Below are 20,150 nucleotides of genomic sequence, written 5' to 3'. Positions count from 1 at the left end.
TTGTCACCCTGTTGCTGATCTTGTGTGGTAAGTTTTCCTCTCCGCAGTGTTGCAGATGATGATCATTAATTCCTTTATATTATTTTCTTCTTTGCGTGAAGAAAATGGTGCAAGTCAAGTTCCTTTTTTATAGTGAAATGTCTTTATGTGCGTTATTAGAGTTTTAGTTTTCTCTCATATGAGTAAATCTACTGTGTGCATTTGTACAGCACATCTGATACGCCTGTATGTGGCCAACACTCATCTTTTTTTAATTTACATGAACCAGAAATGATGTATTTGTGTTGTCATTCCTTTAATGTGTATGTATAAGAGTATGTCATGACATCCAGAGGTTGGTAAGATAGTGAGGGAAAAATACAAGAAATAGGACTGTAGCTTGAACTTTTTCCTAATGTTTAAGGATATTCCCTGTAATTCACTTCTAGTCCATCTTGCGCACGTATATTGTTAAAGTTGCTTAAAATACTGCATTGTGTTTCTTGACTGTTCAAGTGAGCAAGTTTTGTTCCATTTGTGTATAATAAGCTGTAAATTCTGTAATAAGCATGCTATTTGACAAGCTAAATTACATGCTAGGGATTGTTTTAGATGGCAAGAAGAAAATGGTCCTCTTAGAGCTTTCTTGGACGTAGTTCCCTTTTCGTGGTCTGGGGTGGAGGGAGTGAAAACCAAACAAAACCGAAAACATCCATGCAGTTCGTATTTTGTGTACACAGAGAGAGGAGGAGTGAAGCAATGGCAATGTGTGAGGGTAACAGTGCTGTTATGTTGAGCAGAGAGTATGGATGCATTGTCAGAGGTCTCCATAAATACTGTTAACGGCCCTTTTGGGACAAGACTTGCTCTAATTGAACAATTAAATAGGTTTTTTTTTCTGCTAGTCATTTTTCTGCTAGTTTAAACATAGAAGCAGAGCTGTGACATGCCAACATTTGTGTTCAATATATATTAAGGTATTCCGTTGTTCACTTATGTATAGCTTCTGATAAATTTTTTGTAGAGTTGTATAGCTTTTTTTTTTCTTTTTTTAAATAATAAATTAGGCCCTATCTGTGACTGTTATTTTGGCAATTAGACAATTCAGAGCCTGTGCCCAACTGGCTCTTCTTCTCTGTATTTAAAAGCAATTAAAAGGTGGAACAGAGATCAATGACATGCTGTCTCAGTCCTTGGAAAACACTATAAAACCTTACCACAAAAGCAAAACAACGAAGTAAAGTACTGTATATAGGACAGTATCTAGTTTTAACTAGATTTCATTACTCGGAGAAGTAATTAAAGTGGCTTCTTTTAATTTCAAACTGAAATGGTGTGAACTCACACTTCAGTTGTACATACATGTCTTTTATTCATTTAGCTTGAGTTTAGCGGAGACTAGGGGCTTTAGGTTCATATGAAATATCCTCCTATCTACTTTTTTTAAAGCAATAATCTCTTATGTATTGAAGTTATATTTAAGGTACTGACATAAAAAAGACTATATGTGGATTATGTTTTGCTTTAAGACCTGGCATATAGTGTACTCTGGAAAATCGTTGTCAGTGTAACTATACATTTATCAAAGCAGGCTAAAATGTGGGAGGGGAAAGAAGAGAGTGTAATTCTCCTCCAAGCAAAATACCTCTTCAAGTTTTTTTATGCCACCACAATTGTCAGTATTAGAGATTATATGCTTATAAAGAAATCTGACAAAAATATACCTAACTGATATTACTGTACTAATGTAAGTTTTCCGTATAGATCTTGACTTAATCTTCTGTGCAGATATGTATGTTTGTGTCAGGGGTTCTGGAGATGTTACTACAGGAAATTCTTACAGTATTCTGCTATTCTGATGAGAGTTGTACGTCTCAATTGTAAATTTCTTCAAGAAAGAAAAGTATCTCAGGTGTTCCTGTCACTTTGGAAAATCTCTTAATAAATTGGTGTCAAAATGCAAAGCACGAAAAGACCATGTGTGGAAAAAAACCAGAAAACTGTTAAATTGTGGCGGAACTAAGATAGCATAGAAGGTTGTATTCTTGCTCCCAGTTTTTAATCCTGCTTTATGGATAAAACTTTCAATGCTGTAAATAAGAGATATGAGGAATACATACTTTCCATGTGTCAGCTGGGATTTCAGGTTTTTGTCCACTTGAATGTTTTGTCAGTATGCTTACACCGGTTGGACGGAGGAGAGGTAAGAAACTCTGCTTTTGTGGGCTGAAATACTCGAACAAATAAGTGTGCTCACCTGCCACTTCATATACACGCACTTAGTGTGTGGCAGGCGAGACTGTTTGAATTAGTTTTACCTCCCTGATTTGCCTTGCATTTGTCATAGACTAAGAAGAGGTACTGTGGATTAGCTGCTATGTTGTACCTTTTACCTCCATGGCAGCTTGTGTTTGTGTACGTGTCCTCAGCTAGGAGTGCAGTTGTTACCATTATTTACTATGATGTTTGATGTTAGTGTTAGGCATAAAGAGAAGAAAAAGTAATCCTCTGGGCCTTACTTGAGGTGTAGAGATGCCAGCAACTGAAGGAAGAAAAACCCAAGAGACTCCTGGAGGAAAAAGTACTTTCAAACAGCCATACAAAGCAAATCCTTTCTAGCTTGCAGCTAGGCACAAGTGCCGAACTGTGCGCTTGCCACTTATGGGGCTCCTGCTTTAAATTGATATTGGTAGCAAAAACTTGTTGGACTTCATTCAGAAATAGCCAGTGGATATTTGTTTAAACTGGGAGACTCTACTTTTAAAGCTAAGCCGCTTAACAAGAGCTGTGTTTTCACTGTTTGGTTGGTGCGGGTCAGTGGGTATAAAACTTAGAAACCTTGTTATAAAACATAACTCTGCTCTCTGAGGACGTCCTTGGAGGATTCTTCTCCAATGCTGGGTGTTTACTTACTGACTAGACCTTAGAATGGGCAGACTTGAAAAAACAGAGGGAAGAAACCCCACACCTACGTTAACATTGAACTAAGCAGTGTGATTTAAAACAGGATGAGGAAGGCTTCTTCAGAACTGAACTTAGATCTTTAAAAAAAATGTGTGATTATGAAGGTTATTTGTATGAAGTTGGTATATATATAACTAAACTCAGATCCTGCTGATGATATTTTACCTGTGCTTTTAATAATTCAAAGGGCCACATGATACAATTAAATGGTTTCAGTGTGAGCTTCTGATTAAGGAAGAATGTTAGAGGATTCAAAGTGCCAGCTAGGCAGTGCAGCAGCTATTTATTTCCAAATGCCTGTTTTCTAAGCTGTTATAACTCTAGGGGAGATGAAGGGAGAAGGCAAATAACTACTGAATTTGATACTGAAACTTAACATAAAATTGGCATATATCACTAAGAAAGTTGTGATGGCAGAAGGATTACTCTGCAGCATCCAGTCATTTTACCACCTGTAACATATGAGTATTTACCTAAATGTTACCATCGGTAATGAAAACTTTTCAAAAATCTGTATTTCTGCCATCTTCCTTAAACTGAGTAGGCAAAAGGATAGATTTGTTTCAAAAATGGCAAAGAAAAGTGGAATGAATGTCGTCACCATGTAAATCCACTGAAGCAATGTCTTGGTGATGTCCTCAACACGGTTACCTACTGTAGTGGATCAGGCTGTTGTGTGCCTCTCACTTGTTTATTCTCATATTCTCTCACTTCAGCATTCAAGCAGTTTTTGCCATTGGAAATCTTTGTTTCTTAAAACCTAGTGTGGGAACAAAAGAACAGAGAATAAAGAAGTATCTGTCAATTAGCTTCCCATATTATTACTTTGATCAGCAGAGAAGCACTGTGTGACTGTTAGCATATAAATAAATGAAAAGCTGAATTCAATGGCTGAGCTATTCTCTATTCAATATGCCTGTGTAACACTTATTAAATTTGTTTGGGGCATTGTTAATACGTACAAGAATATTGTTAAGCTCTCCTGCGTTTATCTGTTTATTCGGTAGGCGGGATACAGACAAGTAACTGTTTTGAGGACAAGAGTAATTAAATTTGTATGTACAGGAGCCTTGTGGGACAACTAAAATAGGAAGACAAGCAAAAGCATGTCTTTTTATATGGGTGAAATGCAGAGTACTTACACTATATCAGCACAAGGAGGGCTTCATTAAATGTGGAAATGTAAGGTTTCCGGATCTGGGAAGTAATATTTAAGAACATAGGTATCTGAAAAAAAGTATGGATGAGACAGGTACTTAGCATGTACACAAGCTAAGTGTACATGCTTAGCACAGTGTACACAACAAGGGGATTTAATGTGTTAAAATATGGAATGAAACCTACTCTTTGCAGTTACTGCAGTCATTGCAGACAAGAGGGTATTACCACTTGCTTTCATATTTGTCTGGGAACTCTGTGCAGTAGCAATGAGCCACTCCTGAGAAAATATCTTAGTTTTCTAATTACTAAACACATCTGATAACATCTTCTTTTCATGGCGTTATTTATATCTTACAAGTAAAGAAATAGTCTTCTGCTGGGTTATCTCCTAAGCTGTACGAGCATGGAGCCAGATGAGCACCACTGCCTGTGCAGAGCAAAGGCACTGATCCAGTCTGGTGGATCCACGTAGACAGGCAAGTGCATCTGGGCAGCTAGAAAAGCATCCAGTTACTCATTTTAGATCAGGAATATGATTGTGTTTGTTTTGCCTCTGGCCTGTTTGCTGTCCTGCAATTAAAAACTTGACCTCAAATCTATCTTAATTCTTTCCCTTTATTTTGCTGTTAAGCTTGTATAGTTTTGTGAGGGCAAGGCTCATTGGGGTACAAAAGAGTACGTTTGGTTTGTTAGCTTCCTCGGAGGCGGTGAATCCAAATAAAGTCCTGTGTGCTTTGTGCCCCTTGGGGCACGTTTCTTTCCCACAGTGCTTCAAGGACAGGCCATGCCACTAAATGTTGAGTTTTGGGAAGGAGGTTTTCTGCAAAGAGCAGACAGGTCAGAGATGCCTTGTGGTTCTGAGTAAAATCATTAAACAATAGTTGCACATGACATTTTGGCTGGGAAAGTAAAATAATACCATGTTAACATAACACATGCTCTTATTGACGAATACATCTTGAAATGGAGTGATAAAAGGGATCACTGTACTTTGTCTAGTATGATACTAGGGATTGAATCTTGCTCCTATAATATATGTCCTTTTTATTGGTGATCTGAAGGAAAACCACTTTCACCTTCTTGGTGTCCTTTTCTATCTCCTCCTGAAAGATTTCTTCCATCAGAGACACAAGTTTCGTGTTTCCTCTTGTTTTCTAACCTCTTTACTTTCTTCATGGCCCTGTCTCATGGAAGACAGTTTTTGATTTTAGGGTGGGTTTTTTTTTTTCAGATGGCTGTTAAGCAATATGACATATGTAGATGAAAGTTTCTTGGAAAACATGAATCTTAATACCCTTATCATAGGGAAGGCTTTCAGGTGCTTTGTTCTGTCTGTTAACTTCTGCTGGAAATAGGTATTTGGTAACAGAGGTCCATCAGTCTATTGCTGTCAGGTGTACGAAGATCTAGCCTGTAGGAAGCTGAACCTAGATCGCTTCAGTCTAAAAATAATTTTTAAATCTAACAATTTCTGGCACACTGTTATTTATTCTGTATGGGTAAAGATGTTAACTCAAGGCTAGGTGTTTTTTAAGAAAGAATAAAATTTGCTCTTGTTCAACCACAGCCATTAGTCTCAAGGTGGTAATCACTTATAGTTTTTTGTAACTTTAGAATTTCTGAATCTGTTCTGTAATTTTTGAGGATAAAAGACTTGGGAAAAGTTAGATGCTGGTTTTTGGACTGTATATGTGAAGAAAGAACAATTTGAAGACCAGATACTCAATCTGTGTTTTCACTTACATAAGCTTAAAACAATTTAGTCATTAGCAATTTAGTAATGGAACAAATATAAAATGTTTTGCAGTAAATTAATGTGAAGTTTGCTTCAGGTTTTGTAGTATTTTTAAGAAGTGATAGAAACCAGAAGAATTCTTCAGAAGAGCAATTCAGATAAGTCTTTCAAAAGCTGACTGGTTTTATTTTTGTTGTCCACCAGAAGCGAAAGCTTAAGGCATTTATTTATTAGTAAATATTATCATATGTAGGGTATTGACAGCACTTTCGTTTATATGGTGCCGACTGTGACTTTCAAAATAATTTAAAATTATCTTTCTCACTATTATTATAACAATGATGGCATCTTTTGTAATCGACGAAAAATAAAATTCCAGTTGACAGAGCTATTACTGTAACAGTTGTTATGATGTCTTTTGTAGTTGAAGGAAAGTAAAACTGCAGTTGACAGAGCAATAAAATGTTTTGATAGCTTTGTTTTTGAAGTATGTATTATGCAAATATTGCAGGGGGATGTGTTTGGTTTTTTAAGAATCTAAAATCTTGAGAACAAATAAAAAATGAAAATCAGGCAGGCTATTTTTACTAGTTGAAAAACCAAAAAGCTAGAGTATGTTCTAAATTTGTAAATTTAAAAAGTATGTAATAAATTGCTAATTATGTGTTACTTTTTTTTTTAATAAAGATAACAGTTGAATTTTAGAATGGAAGTTTTTTTGGTCAAGTATTTGTAGCTTGTTTGTCAACAGGTAACAGCTATGTTCTGAGTGCTGTAAGAGTAGCATTGCCTTAAAGTAAAGGAAAAGTCTTACAAGTATTCTGTAGACTACAGCTGTGAACTGAATGGTAAAAACAACAGAAGAACTATCTTTTCAGTAGTTCTTCCTTTTTGGAGTAAGTTTATATATATGATTCAACTTAAGAATAATAATTTAATTGCTTTCATTCAACTTTCACGATAGACAGTTGCCCTCTGTTCAGAGTTAAACATGTTATCTTTAATAGTGATGAAAATTTACTTTAGATGTTCAAGGACTGGCTTCATTTTACTTTGCATTTCTATGTGACCACTTGGATTATCATTCTAGGTCAGTGCAGTGCTCATTCCTATCAAACGGCATACATGAAGTCATAAAACAAAACTAAGAATCTAGTTTTTCACTATGGTAATATTGTGGTGGAAAGTTTAGTGTGAATTTCTGTTTGTTTGTTTGTTTAATATACCTATTAACTGCAACCCAAGCTTTTTGCCCAGAATGACCTCAGTTATGTGTTCTGTGAAATACTAGCCTTTGGTGTAGCATGCAGATTTGCTTGCTCACTGAGTTTGTTCCTTTCAGAGGTGGTGGTGGTGGTGGTAATGACTGTTGTTTCTTCTTAACAGCTGTGTGTTCAAAGGCACCTGTGCATGAGGAGAAGTCTGTTCTATGGCCTCAGAGCTGGGTGCCAGGGAGGATGGCAGCTGCTCAGAGCTGGCAAAACCCCTTTATCTGCAATATCTGGAGAAAGCTCTGCAACTGGATCAGTTTTTACGACAGACGTCTGCCATCTTTAACAGGAGTATATCCAGGTACCAAAACCTTTTCCATTTTCCCTTGGGAATACCAAGGAAAGACAAGCATTTTTATTATATTGTTCCCAGGCAACACCGTATTAAGGATTTAGTAGTGACTTGTTCATTATAAACTCTTTTTCTTTAAAGATTTTGGGCTGTGCTTCTCTTAGCTCACACTGATAATTCAGTGTGTTGCCAGCCCACGTACAAATTAGCACTATGTTTTAAAGCTCTTTTTCATAGCTGAATGGCCAAAACTTTCTTTGTCTGCAAAAAGCAGGATGAAGAAGCACTAAGTTGATTTTTCAGGGACATGGCCTGTAGCTGTAAGTGAAATGCAAAGACTGTTGTCAGATGCAGAATTTATATGTAAGTCGTAGCAATGAGAAGAGAGTCATCAAGGTACATTTCTGTCCCAAAACAATTTACGTTTAATTTTGTCAGTGTTTTGGAATTGTAGAGTTACAGAACTGATAACTGTATGGGTAATAGATAACAGGTATATTTACAAGCATGTAATAAGAGCCACACAAGGAGTAGAAGTAGTATAGCTTTATATTTCTCACATGTACAGTAGTGCTGAGGATGACAATACTGTGCTTTGGTTTGACTTGATATTAGTTTCTTGCTTAGTTTATGCTTCTCAAATTAGATACCTAGTTAAAGACTCAAGGTGCAGGTTGATAGCATAGCCAGACTGGCCTGATAATTAATGACTGCTGAGGGATTAACAGGAAATTATTAACAGCAATATTTCTAATGTGTAGAATTACATCTGAAACTGTCTCAATTCTCAAACCTTTAGACAAATGGCCACATGTAAGAAATTTGCATGGGCGTCTCCTCTTTTGAATATTTTCCTTTCATTGTCACCATATTACGTATCTTCTTGCAGCGATGAAAGTGAAGATGGGTTGGATGACAATCCTTTGCTGCCTCAGTCTGGGGATCCCCTGATGCAAGTTAAGGAAGAGCCTCCGAACTCTTTGCTTGGGGAGTCTTCTGGAGCAGGGAATTCCGGGATGTTGAACACACATTCCCTGAATGGAGTACTGCAGCCAGGTAGGCATGCACTAGGTCAGATCTCTGCTTTCTTTGGGATAAGCTGGGAAAAGCATTATTTCTTAAGAACTTTTTTTTTTTCTCTATACAGAACCAAAGTCTGAAAAAGGGAGCTTGTATAACTTTTCCAAACTGAAGAAAAGCAGAAAGTGGCTGAAGGTAAGAATATTGCAAAGAAATGCAGCTATTATGAAATCTGTGAGTAGAGTTCCAGTTGACGCCCTGCAGACAGTGGTGAGTGAATCCATCTTGTCATCAACATGTAAGCAAGCAGACGACAACAAGAAAACAAGTTGAGCACTGGTCAGAGCATTATCACAAATTACCACAAATAGAATTTCCAAGTACAGTAAGTTTACAGTAAGTTTGTTTGTTCTTATCTCAGTAGTCCATTTAATTTTACTTTACATGTACTACTGAGAGCTCAGAAAGCTAGACTAAAGTGTTCTAAGAGCTGCCCTAAATCATGTGATGCAATTTAATTGATGCAAAATCTCACACTGAAAAAGAGGCATAAGGTGATATAGAGATGTGGTAATATTTTGTGTTGCTGAAAAGAGGGCTCCAAATGAATTCTTTAGTCTTGTTCTATATTGGCTTGTTGTTTGCTGCACTATATTTTTTGAGGTAACTGGCGTTAGTGTCCCTTGCTAAGAAGAAAGGAATGGGGGTTTGGGGGTTCTTTTTTTTGTTTGTTTTACATTAAGAAAAAACACATTCTACAGAGACTTCTCATCTTGAAATGGAAAGAAAGAAGAGTATGTGATAGTTGATAATGAGTATTGTATTAGACTTTGGGTGGAACAAAATAGAATTATAGGCTCTGTAGGTTTGAGGCTTTCATTTTCATTGTGTAGCAAAACAGACAGTAGGCATTTCAATTTTGGTGAGCAGCAGCATTTTAGTTAAATTTCACAGTGAGTATACATTCAGAAACTTGAAGTAATTTTAGTACAGTGTCCAAATTAAAATGATCTATTATGAAATATATTAAATGGACATTTGGGACTAGGCTGAGAGTTTTTTTCCTAAGATGAACTCAGTACAAGGTCCAAATGAGGATGGAAAGAGAGAGATGGAATGGTGCCTTTATGCCATCTTTGCATTTTCATTGTACTGTAGCCTTCTCTAGTTAGCAAAAACAGGTTGCCAAGAGATCAGACAAGAGCCAAAGCTGCTGCAGCTGATGCAAGTGGAAGTGGTAGAATAGCAGGACAAACTACAAATGGGGTAGGAAAGCGCCTGCAACTGTACATCACAAAATGCCCCTACTGGTATCCTGGATTTTCTAACTGCTGCTTTTCTGAGACCACAAACAGACAAAGTGGATTCTAAAATGACTTAACTATCACCAAACTAACAGAAAACTACCTCTCCCCAAATCAGAAAATGTGTATTGGATTCACTGCTACACAGTACTGTACCTCAGAAAACTATTTTCCATTTGAGGTGTTTCAGATGGAAGACACTTTGTAACTGCTAAGTATTGTTGTTGGGCCAGACCCGCAGCCCTTTATTAGGTAAAGGCTCAAGAGTGCTTTGCATAAATAAACAATTCAGTATAGGGACTTGTGATTGCTAAATTAGTTTCCATTTATTCTTGTTAGAGTATCCTTCTGAGTGATGACTCCAGTGACACAGATTCACCAAGTGATGAGGATGGAGAGGAGGAAGAAGAATTTTCTCTTTCAAGGGAGGAACTTCACAATATGCTGCGATTACACAAATATAAGAAACTTCATCAAAGTAAATACAGCAAAGACAAAGAGGTAAAAATCCAGAACTTTTACATTTCCTTGATTTTTGTTCTTTCCTTTAATTCCATTATTTTAACTGCTCTTACATTTTTATCAAAACCCATACTTGTGGACTGGAAAATATCCTGTTGTTTGGTAGACTAGAACAATCTAACATCAGTCTCAGACAAGGGTTATTTAATTAATTACATACAGACTGAAAAGCTGTTGATACCTTATGCTGAGAATCTGTCAATAATTTATGTAGCTAGTACTGGCACATGTGTTATATATAGCTTCCACAACGCTCTGTCCCAGTCACTAGAGCAAATACAAGGTGCTAGAATGCAGAAGTTGGATAATACGTATGAAAACTGAGGTGCTGTGGGTTGAATTCTAATACAGGTAGTAGCTGCTGTTCAGGACTAAAATTATATATTTAAACCTAAAGCGGTATACTTGCATCATCATTGAGGTGATGAGTAGTAAGGTGATGTTTACCTTCTTGAAAAGGAGTTCCTAGTTTTCTTCCTTATTGTTTTCTGTCATTCTTTGGGGGTTTACTTGACTTTTTTTCTTTCTTACCTTTTTATTTTGGATTTTCTTCTCATATTCTCTTTGTCCCTTCTTATAAGAAAATAGTCTGCCATATTTCTGCATTTTTCTTAATATTAGGCCAAATTCTGTGACTGTTTTGATTCTAATAATATATTTCTTCAAATTATAAGGGCTTTTGCAGAAATTATTTTCATTGCTGTTTTGAATTACACCAGCAAGTAGTCTCAGATGAAGCAAGTCATCCTATTTTGCTATCAGAGGATGTGTCTGAAATTAAAATTTGTCATCTTGTTTCATATTCTTTTGAAATTTCTCCAGAAGAGTGAAGAAATATTGTCCCACCCAGGTCTTTGTTTCTGTCCACTTCTTTCCTTTGTTTACTTGTTAAGGTCTAAACCGAGATTGTGTTAGCTTCTTGAAATATTACATAACTACACAAATATTCATACACCCAATTTTTACACAGGTCATAACTTTTGTTAGATTTTACACAAATATTTATTTCCAGACTAGTAAAAAATAATATCCAGTGGAAATAACCAGGGTATTGTCAGATCAGCAGTACACAGTTATGAGAGGGGGAAACACATCTGTCCAAAAAAGTTTGTTTATGCTGATGTTCTAACTTTTCAAAAATCTTTTATTAACTTAATAGTATGCTTAGGTTTTAAGTAGTTAATTTCTGACCTGTATTGTCTTTAATTTGCCTGTTTATAGGTAACCTGTGTATAGTTCTTTAATATTTTAGTTGAATAATGCTTAGAATATACTGACTTTTTTGATAATTTGGGGAAAAAATGCTAAGGCAGCTATGTTTTTACTTGACAATCTGAATGTTCAAGGTGTTTGTCGTGTGGAAATCTTTTAAATGCTTTTTATCTAAACCTGTCCTTTTACATCCTTTGGAATGATAAGGTAGAACACATATGTACTTTGGGAATGCAAGCAAAACAAATAGGAGGTCCATGATTGAACCACTTCATGTAATGTGCTGTCTTGCTGGGCAGCATCCGTATGGAAAAGATAGAGCAGTATGTTTTGAAAGTGTAAGCTTCACTGCCCGCTCTTCCCATCTTGCTTAACTGGGTGGGCTTGGCTCCCTGTGTAGAACTCGGAGGCCACCTCTGGGAGCAGTGGTTTCACTTTGGACACTGTATGATCCTTGACAACAATGTTAAATATGGATAAGTGCATGTTTTCTGATCTCTTATTTATGATCAAGATCTGAACTTGTTTACCTGCTATCTGTTATCTGCTATATCTATTTTCCATTACTGTGCTCATTTACATCCACTTCAGTTGCAGCAATATCAGTACTACAGTGCAGGACTGCTGTCTACACATGATCCTTACTACGAGCAGCAGCGCCACCTGCTAGGGCCCAAGAAAAAGAAGTTTAAAGAAGAGAAAAAATTAAAAGGTAAAGTCACTAAACTTTTGTTTTTAAATGGCTGCTGTAATTAAACTTCTTTCCTACATTATTTCCTTTGAATAAACATAAATGTTCAAAACTTCTGGGTTTTGCATGGAAATATCCAGTTCTGTCAAAGAAAAAAATCTTCAGAAAATACTGTGCTTTATGTTCTGGCTTCTAGAAAGCTAGGGTGAAAAAAAGGAGTGTGAATTAAGAGTTCATGGCTTTAGATTTTCTTTGTGGACCTCTGAATCTAGAATGAAGTACTTATGCAGTAAGTACCTTATAGCTTTATTCATTGCTACAGAATCCATAAATACCATTGTGTATCATGGTCCATTTACTCAGAGTTTTTTGAAAACATGATAGTTCCTTGAAAAATGTGAGAATTTATCCAGTACCTGCTGCAGTTATTCCTGAATATGTAATTCTAGTGAGCCAGAAATGATAGGGAGTGAGAGTGTTTTCTGGAAATTAGAGGGAACTCAGAATTGATGTCCAATGTGAGTTAAAATAGAATTACTGCTGTAACCTCTCAGCTGGAGTTTCTCAGATGCATGTTTGCCAGGAAGTACAGTTTCCTTTCTTGATTGAGCTGGCAGCAGCTGTAAATCTGTAAGGAAGCAGGAAGAGAAGGCTATGAACTGTCAGCGTAAGGTGAATTCTCTCTAGTGCGAGTACTTAAGTTTGAGCTGTGTTTTAAGGGGGCTATTTTGGGCTTCCTTCCTTCCTATCTTTCTGCAAGGTCCTTTAACTGTGTATTTTTTTTTTCCTCCACTAATCTTGCAGCATCCATGATTTTGCATACTCGCAAAGAATATTTTTAATATCTGATACCAGTACCAATTTCCTCTGAAAGCTGGTATCTGTAATACATAACATGCCCATCTCTTTCAACTGCTGAGAAGTTTGGTTTGAGACTTCTCCTACCAAATGCTAATAATGTTACCTTTAAATGTCTTACCTTTACATGTCTAAGTAGAACTTTACCACAAAGCATGAAACGTTGCACCATGTTGCAGACATTTTAACTCCTAAGACATGTTTCCCTGGGTGGAAAAATTACATTTCACCTCTCTATTTATTAAACACGAAAATCTTTCCATTATAAAGTAAGGAGGAAATATCTGATGTGATAAATGGATGGTACCAGAATTGGCAAACATGGATAAGTTTGGCTTTTTTTGTTGGTTCCACGCGTAAATTGACTAGGATGGTTTACTCAGGAAATATACCTGACTAAATGTATCCCCAAAAATAGAAAAATAAATTGATTTTTATGATCATTGTTGTCATGCAGGCAAGTTGAAAAAAGTAAAGAAAAAGAGGAGACGGGATGAAGAACTCTCTTCAGAGGAGTCACCGCGACGCCACCATCACCAGACCAAAGTTTTTGCCAAGTTTTCTCATGATACACCACCACCTGGGTCCAAGAAAAAGCATTTGACTATCGAGCAACTTAATGCACGTCGACGGAAAGTGTGGCTTAGCATTGTTAAAAAGGAGTTGCCAAAGGTGAGCTTGGCTAATGGCACTAGATTGGGGATGATAGCAAGAAAGTGAAATAGAAAATTAACTTAGTGGGGAGTTGACACTTTGAAAAACAGAGTGAAGTAAGACCTGATTTTTCTGGTGGTCATTATGACCAAACTGATATTCTGTAATCCATAAGCAAAGTGTAGTTCGAATTTCTTATTACCAATGATAGCTAAGTGGATCATGCAGTGCTTTGCCACTGCTTTCATTCAGCTGTCCAACCCTTTTCTACGAATAATACAGTAAACTCTAGCAGGTACTCCTACTAATCTACAGGATAGCAACATAGAGCAAACCAATATCTAGGTTTTACATAAAGTTCAGGAAAGGAGTGTTTCAATCATTGTAGCACATGTGGTTTTTGAAACTTATTTCAGAAACAATCTAGGGGAAAATGTATCATTTACAGGATGAGCTTCAGGCACATTTGAAATAGAAAGCTGGATTCACTGTCACTAGTTTTCTGAGATGTGATCAGAGTGGACCTTACAACCTGCTTTTTGGAGTCCACAGTTAACAGACTTTGAATTCTAGGAAGTTGAATATAAGTGATGGCTGTATCATCCTTTATGAACTTACAAGCCAGGCAAAGGATATGTGCAGTGGGATAGACCTTATTTTTTCAAAAGACTGATTTTGATCACGTGAAGAACATAAAACCTACATAAATTCTTAACATCTTTGGGAAACAGTGGAAATTTTTGTTGTTTACTTCAGAGATAACAGTGGAATAGGAGAACCCTGCTTTGCAGTAGTAGTAATTAAAGAAACGATCCTGAAAAAAGAGGTGCTTTACATGCTTCCTTCAGGAGTTGGAATTCATTTATGTATGCCTTCAATAATTAAGGATGAAAAGCAGTTTCAGTCAAAATAAAAAATACTTACAGTACCTGTATCCAATTATGCAATAGTGTGCATGGCTGAAGTTGGCACGTGTATCTGCTGAAGACTGGATAGTGATCTTTTAAAATACTGTAAAGCAATTACCCTTTGACTAATTTTAAGATGTTATTCTTTTATAGGCATACAAACAAAAAGCCTCCGCCCGCAACCTTTTTCTAACCAACAGCAAAAAGGTAAGTGTTGTTTAGCTTTATACTGTTATTTGTACTGGATGTAATAAGCAAACTGTAACCTCTTTGTGTCGTCTTTTTCTTACAATGCTAGCTATAGTAGCAGGGCAGTATAGGAGAAAGCACTGTATAGAAGTAATTTGTCATTTAGTATAAGGCTTTTCATTTTTTAGATGTGTCATTTTGGTGTGTTTCATAAGCAACAGATATAATGAGCAACATGAATTTCTTTCATGAGATTTTTTGGCTTTCGTAAGATTTAGTTTGTACATTTTTCATTTACTGATCTTTGATACAATAAATGAATGACTTCGGTACAGTTTATTGGATTTTGAACTGCCCATCTATCCATTAGCTAGAATTTGCTGGTTTAAGCATTGTTTTTAAATCAAAGGGGCTCTTGGAATATTAAATGTGTTAATTTACATAAATATATATAGGAGCTGAGATTAAAAATAGAACAATTTTCTGCTTAAGTGATTGCAAAAGGAATTTATCTCCTCTTCAGAGTCTTCTCTGGGAAGTGTCATTGTATCTACCTAGAAGGCTTTACTTTAGGAACACTTGGTAATGGCTTTCTGAGCATTTTTCAAGTGTTATGCTCAAGTGTCTGATTCATTTATATGGCTAATGAAAAGGTAATCACGTATATGGCTGAGAATCATTAGAGACAAGATGATGTAGGAAATTTTCCATTCTGTATATACATTATCAAGAAAGGGAGCAGTTTCTGTGCAGGGATGCAGAAAAACAGGACCAGCATGCATATATTTAAGAAACTTTGCTGTAGGTAGGTTCTCTCCTATGGTCCTCCTTAGCTAGCAGAGACTGGATTTCTTTGTGATGTCTGGGCAAATACGCTGTGATTGTTGTATTTGTAGGTACCACAAATTGCATTTTAGCAAGTGAGTGATGCAGCAGACTTAGAGGTTTTGAAATTCCACCTTTTTTTCTTTGTTTTGTTTGATCATTTGAAATCTGTGTGTTAGAATTGTTGATGTGCAAATTTTAGAGGAGGAAAAAAAACCTGTCACAAACATCAAACTCAGCAATTTTGACCATTGTGACAATGGCATTAATTTATTTATACTAGAACAAAAAATTACATTCTATTATGCTTCCTCGTGAGATGGTAGGAAAATTGTAGGATACTCCCCCACTTTTCAGTATACTAACATGAATGGGATTGTGTTCTACCAATACTGCTATTGCAGCAGCCGTATTAAAACAGTGAGAAAAGAACCACAGGAAAGTGTCTAGAATAGGTGAGTCAGAGTTGCAGGCAGGCCTTGAACTCTGATCTCCTGAGTCACTTTCAAGGACCTACCTACCAGATCAATCCTTTAAGTACCATGCCGTGCTGGAACTGTCTTCAGGTTTTGTCTTCTCCACCATCTCAGGAGGTTTTTGGAAGTTCACGTTCTCTCATGCCATTTCAGAAGCATTACTACTGAGTAAAGTATCAGAGTCTTTTCTCTTCTGAAGGATCAGACTTGGTTATAATTAAATTTGGAGTTGTTCATTGCTGGCTTTCTTTAAAATCTGCCCATTTTACCACTGTTTCCAAAACCTTATTTCTCTCTAGCTTGCCCATCAGTGCATGAGGGAGGTACGTCGAGCTGCTCTCCAGGCCCAGAAAAACTGTAAGGAAACTCTACCACGGGCACGTCGTCTTACCAAGGAGATGCTTCTCTATTGGAAAAAGTATGAAAAGGTGGAAAAAGAACATCGCAAACGGGCTGAGAAAGAGGCTCTGGAGCAACGCAAGCTGGATGAGGAGATGAGAGAGGTACAGCAAAAACACAGATTGCTGATAATTAATCGGTTGAAAAGACACAGAAGTGACTTGATAATTTGAGTTTCTAAATCCAGGCCATGAAATTCAGTTATTTGTTCTGTTTCCGCGGTATTCCACATATTTCTTCTGCTATCTTAAAATTCTTTACATAATTCTAATTTTAGCTAGAGGTGATAAAAAAGCCTTCAAACTGCATAAATTCTTTACAAGTGAGTGAAATGGAGGAAGGGATTAGAGAAGCAGCATGTGTCTCACAGACATACATAACTCAATGTTGGTAAGGGCCAACCTTTTGTGATGGTTTGTACATCATTCTGGGTCCAGAAGGCAAGCCACCTTTTCATTCACAGTGAATTTTCTTTTTTTTTTTTTCCCCTCCTTTTTTCCCCTGCTGTAAACTGATATTGTAATTTATATATGGGGCACAGGATTTTTCTGTGATCACTTTTTTGTTGGCCAAGTGACAGCTTCATGGACTCCCATACAGAGTAATAGGGGTTGGATTTAAGAAAAAGCTTCCTTGCCAAAGCTCTCTGGTGGATTTATGGTTGTTACCTTACATGTGCAGTGATGAGCTAAGGTTGAATCTTTAGAATACCTTATGTTTAGTTTTATGCCTAAATTATGCTTTTATTTATTGTGTTCCTCTCATTCTTGCAAATTCATAAGCATTTTGTGAAGGTTTCAGCTGACTTAAATTAATAGATAACTTCTAACTATAGTATTTTTGAACCAGAACCTAAGAATGAACAGAGTTTCTACAATGTCTTGCTGAACACCAAACAATGATAATATCTCAACTATATTACCTAGTGATGTATTTCACATATTCTACCATAATTCTCTTTACTAGTAAATAACAGAATGTTGGAGTTAGGTTGTCATGAGAGTTTTTTTTAACTGTTCAGTTCTTTTACTGTACACCACTAAAATCCTGTTTATTTTTTTCAATCTTTTAATTTTTCAGTGTAAACAAAACTTTCTTTTATTAGATTATGATGTTCTTTGCCATGATTACTGCATTTAAAAGAACTTTTCGTTTACAACAATTTTATATTTTAATACAGATGTTTATGGTGGTGGTCAGTGTTCTTATGTGCAGCTAGTATTGTAGCATTTTGATATCACGGTGATATGCATAACAATCTAGATAGATCAGCTGTTGATACATTATTAGATTAAAAATTTTTTCTTTAATGATATTTTAAACTTTTGTCCTGTTTTTTTTCCACCTTCATCTGTTTTTTGTAAATGCTCTTCTCTTAGGCTAAGAGACAGCAGCGAAAACTTAACTTCCTGATCACACAAACTGAATTATATGCCCATTTTATGAGTCGTAAACGAGATATTGGACATGATGGAATACAGGAGGAAATCCTACGCAAACTGGAAGACAGCTCTACCCAAAGGCAGATTGATATTGGCGGAGGAGTAGTGGTCAACATCACCCAAGAAGATTACGGTAAGTGATTCATCTACAATCCTTCCCCTGCACTCTTTTGAAATTTAGTGTACTCTGCACATTATCATGCAAACTTAAAATTTCAAGCACAAAATCCTTCTGTGTAAGAAGCACTGCTATAATTACTGGAATTTATCTGTGTGTTAATTTGGGTGGTTACTGCTGCAGAGCTCTAACGTGAAGATATTGTTTTCAGATAGTAACTATTACAAGGCCCAAGCTCTGAAGAATGCTGAGGATGCTTACCAGATTCATCAGGCCCGGGTATGTATTTTTTGGATCCATGAAGTAGAAGAGAAAGCAGAGTAATTGGCAGAGGCCACAGAACCAGGATCTTTCATAGCAGCCAAGTCAAGTAGGTTTGTTTAATCCTGGGTGCCAGATTTGAATTTAATTCCATTGCCACTTTCTGTGCTAAACAGGTAGAAAACCAGAATATAAAGATTTGGACTATAGGAACAGGCTTGTTTTCTCTTAGTTTCTGGCAGACATCCTGTGTCTTAATGTGAAATGTAAAGCCTTTTACTATACAGTTTCTTGATAAGTTAATATGTTCATCATCGTATGCGTACTTTCCTCTTCCTGTTTAGACCAGATCATTTGATGAAGATGCAAAGGAAAGTCGGGCAGCTGCTTTACGGGCTGCTAACAAGTCCGGTACTGGCTTTGGAGAGAGCTACAGTTTAGCAAACCCATCTATCCGAGCAGGAGAAGATATTCCACAGCCTACCATTTTCAATGGAAAACTGAAAGGTTACCAACTGAAAGGCATGAATTGGCTGGCCAACCTATATGAACAGGTATCTTAGTACATCTTGCCAATTTTTAAAACTTCTAGGACTATTTAAGTCATTAGAGTAAACTTTGTCAAAAAAAATTACTGGTTTTAAAAATAGACCATGTATACTCAATCTGTAATGTCTTTAGAAGAAAGGAAAATATTATGTAAGCCACATATCAGTTTTCTTCATTATTTAGGAAATAACAACTTTGAATGGGTCATTAAGTTCAATATTCTTTATGTGGATGTTTATACAACTGTTTAGCACTTGGATTATACACTGAGGAGACTTTTGCTGCTCGGAGCTGCATACTATTTCAGGCTTGGGTCAGCTGGTAAACTGCAGGCAGCCTTGTCTTTGTGTGTGTACCCAGTTCGCAATGTGATCGCAAAGTGCAGACAGGCTGAGGGAAAAAATCAGACTGAGAAATGAATGAAAGTGCAGTTGAGAAATTATCTCTTAGTAGAAGATGTAAGAGACGACAAGGTGTTTCAGAGTTGTTACAGTGGGGCTGCTCCCCCTAAATTCAGTGGCAACTGTTCTGCTAGTCCTGTATAGATTAAAAAGTAGTAAGGTGAAGGTGTTCATTTATGGGTCTTTTGCAGGGCATCAATGGAATCCTGGCAGATGAAATGGGTCTGGGTAAAACAGTACAAAGTATTGCTCTCCTTGCACATCTGGCTGAGGTAGGTGGATTATAGCTTGTTCCTGGTCAGTATGCTTGATAGAAGATGCATACTTTTCACATGTTGGAAATGAATTCTAGATTATAAAGCTTAAATGTCTTAAAAGGCATTTTACCCTTTGTTTTAAAGCAGCAGAGCCTTTGAAGTGGGTGTGGAGGTGTGTGTATGTCTATATAAATAAAAACAGAATTCTCATTTATTCAGAGTAAGATCTTTTCACTTGCACTGAATGTGAAAGCCTGATGAGAGAACAAGTTGTACACTTCATGGTTTGCTGAGTTTTACCAATCAGGACGACTTGTAGAAATGAAGCCCAGATTCTGAGCTTCATGGCAATCAGCATGGATTTCCATATTTCAGTGGGGTTTTTTAGGAAGCATAGTGATTCTTCTGTGCCAGGGCAGACAAACAAAACAGAAAAAGCAACGGGAGCTTACTTTTTCATGCAGAAATAGATATCTTTATTTAAAAAAAAAAAAAAAAGTCTTGATTGGCATCCAGTCACTTGCCTTAAATAGGAGATATCAACCAAGTGATACTGAGAGCAGAATTAGTTACAGTAGTGACCAAATGACAATTATGTGCATTTGTTTATGTTCCTTTTGATACCAGTTCACTGGCACTATCAGCCACAATACTGGAAGGGT

General features: G+C 36.6%; 1 protein-coding gene across 2 annotated transcripts in view; it reads left to right on the top strand.

The window, feature by feature from the left end:
• Positions 1 to 20,150, top strand: part of INO80 (INO80 complex ATPase subunit) — a 65,586-nt gene that overhangs the window by 1,285 nt on the left and 44,151 nt on the right. For both annotated transcript variants that reach the window (XM_050896774.1, XM_050896773.1), the window contains exons 2-13: positions 7,226 to 7,411; positions 8,292 to 8,458; positions 8,550 to 8,617; positions 10,066 to 10,227; positions 12,052 to 12,172; positions 13,467 to 13,681; positions 14,725 to 14,778; positions 16,361 to 16,564; positions 17,840 to 18,035; positions 18,232 to 18,299; positions 18,626 to 18,835; positions 19,423 to 19,503. In XM_050896774.1, coding sequence (XP_050752731.1) covers positions 7,269 to 7,411; positions 8,292 to 8,458; positions 8,550 to 8,617; positions 10,066 to 10,227; positions 12,052 to 12,172; positions 13,467 to 13,681; positions 14,725 to 14,778; positions 16,361 to 16,564; positions 17,840 to 18,035; positions 18,232 to 18,299; positions 18,626 to 18,835; positions 19,423 to 19,503 — 1,689 coding nt within the window. In that variant the 5' untranslated portion in view covers positions 7,226 to 7,268. The remainder of the gene's footprint in view (positions 1 to 7,225; positions 7,412 to 8,291; positions 8,459 to 8,549; positions 8,618 to 10,065; positions 10,228 to 12,051; positions 12,173 to 13,466; positions 13,682 to 14,724; positions 14,779 to 16,360; positions 16,565 to 17,839; positions 18,036 to 18,231; positions 18,300 to 18,625; positions 18,836 to 19,422; positions 19,504 to 20,150) is intronic.

The sequence above is a fragment of the Gymnogyps californianus genome, chromosome 5 (genome assembly GCF_018139145.2).
Source record: "Gymnogyps californianus isolate 813 chromosome 5, ASM1813914v2, whole genome shotgun sequence".
Classification (NCBI taxonomy): Eukaryota; Metazoa; Chordata; class Aves; order Accipitriformes; family Cathartidae; genus Gymnogyps; species Gymnogyps californianus.
This window is presented reverse-complemented; position numbering and strand designations above follow the sequence as displayed.